General features: G+C 36.1%; 1 protein-coding gene across 1 annotated transcript in view; it reads right to left on the reverse strand.

Moving 5' to 3' along the window:
• DHX9 (DEAH (Asp-Glu-Ala-His) box helicase 9) overlaps positions 1-1610 on the reverse strand; it is a 30270-nt gene that overhangs the window by 15285 nt on the left and 13375 nt on the right. The window contains exons 7-8 of the mRNA XM_008595031.1: positions 212-353; positions 5-24 (exon numbers count right to left, since the gene is read on the reverse strand). Coding sequence (XP_008593253.1) covers positions 5-24; positions 212-353 — 162 coding nt within the window. The remainder of the gene's footprint in view (positions 1-4; positions 25-211; positions 354-1610) is intronic.

Below are 1610 nucleotides of genomic sequence, written 5' to 3' on the forward strand. Positions count from 1 at the left end.
TTACTAATTTCATGATTTCATTTTCTGTAAGCTATAAAAACCAGCAAGTATATTATACTCTCCATGAAGAAAAAAAAGCTGCCAAAAGTTCTACTTAAAAAGTCATTCTAAGACTGGCTCATTATTTCCAGCCATTCTGTACTGTTGCCAAGTTTTCTTTGCAAACATCACAACATAAACCCCAAATGAAAAACCAAAACACATCACAGACCTACAGTACAAAACATTATGCTGGCATGAGGGCGGGGAAGTACAGACTCAAACCGAACACTATAGCCACAGCTTTTTCCAGGCTCTTCTCCTCTCTCATAGGCAACTCGTTCTGCCACAGAAACTGCACTGATTCTCCTGGGCTGATACAAGAAAAAAGAAAAGTGATTTAAAAACTACAAAATTATAGTTACACTTGTTTATTAGGGTTTTTTAATTACTGTAAATCTGTGCACTGCCAGCTCAGTAACTGACAGAAACAATATTTAACAGCAATGATCATCTTAGTAAGCTCCAAAACTTATTTTTAAAAAATCAGGACAAAAAATATTACCATTTAATTCTGTGGCTGACACTTAAAAATACTGTTTTACATTTTGGGGAGTACAACACACGTAGGGAGCTTGTTCTTGTAACTGACTTGTCACACGGAAAACACCACTTTTGGAAAATTTAATTGACGCACATGGGAATCAGGAAAGTGAACAATCTCCTCCCGCACATGGGAAACAGGAACGTGAACAATCGCCTCCTTTGCCACATCTACTGCGACCACCTTTCATTTACTTATTAACTCGTTAATCAAGCATTCATTGCACATTTGTGTCAGGTAACACAGAAGTGATAGAGACAGGAAACAATGAAATCACTCCCATTGTTTTTGATAAGCTTATGCAGCAGAGAAAACAGCATATATTACTGTTTCCAGCAATACGCCTGCAGAACCCTAAGGGGGATGCTATACGTTAATGTTTTAAGTGTCAAACCATGATTTTTAGGAAAACTTTTCTGAAATGTTCCATATCTTCTAAGTACACAAAACAATCTTTACTTGGTGGATATTATGGCTATCATGACACACTTAAGGTGCAGAAAGAGGAATGTGAAGATTTATAGACAGAATACTTTTCAGTTGCCATGTATTTGACTTTTGTCAAAAAGTTCCTGATGACAGGTTGTAGTTCAGTTCCTCACTTGAGAAAACTTTTTCCTAGTTTCGTATTTAGTTGAGTACATATATGATATACCATGTTGTGACGTGACTATTTAGAAAATCAGAGCCTGACAAAAATCTCTTAAAAAAACACGGCCCCAAAACCCCAACAACTTCACTAGAGTTATCAATATCTTTTGAACTAATATAAAAATTTATTAATTTCTATATCCCTAATACTGGAGTCCATAGGGTATACAGTCAGTAACAAATACAGGTAAGTACACAATCACCTAGTTCATATTTATCCTGCTCACAACAATAAAACAGGTTGAAAGATGCCTCGTTGAACATACTGTGTAGAATTTTCCTGAGCTTATTATTCGGTCTGGTTTATGTGCCTTGACTTGTTGAACTGTCAGCCTTTACTGACCACGACCTTACGTGTACTATCATTTTAATAACT

This window comes from Galeopterus variegatus, unplaced genomic scaffold (assembly GCF_000696425.1).
Source record: "Galeopterus variegatus unplaced genomic scaffold, G_variegatus-3.0.2 Scaffold12195, whole genome shotgun sequence".
Lineage (NCBI taxonomy): Eukaryota > Metazoa > Chordata > Mammalia > Dermoptera > Cynocephalidae > Galeopterus > Galeopterus variegatus.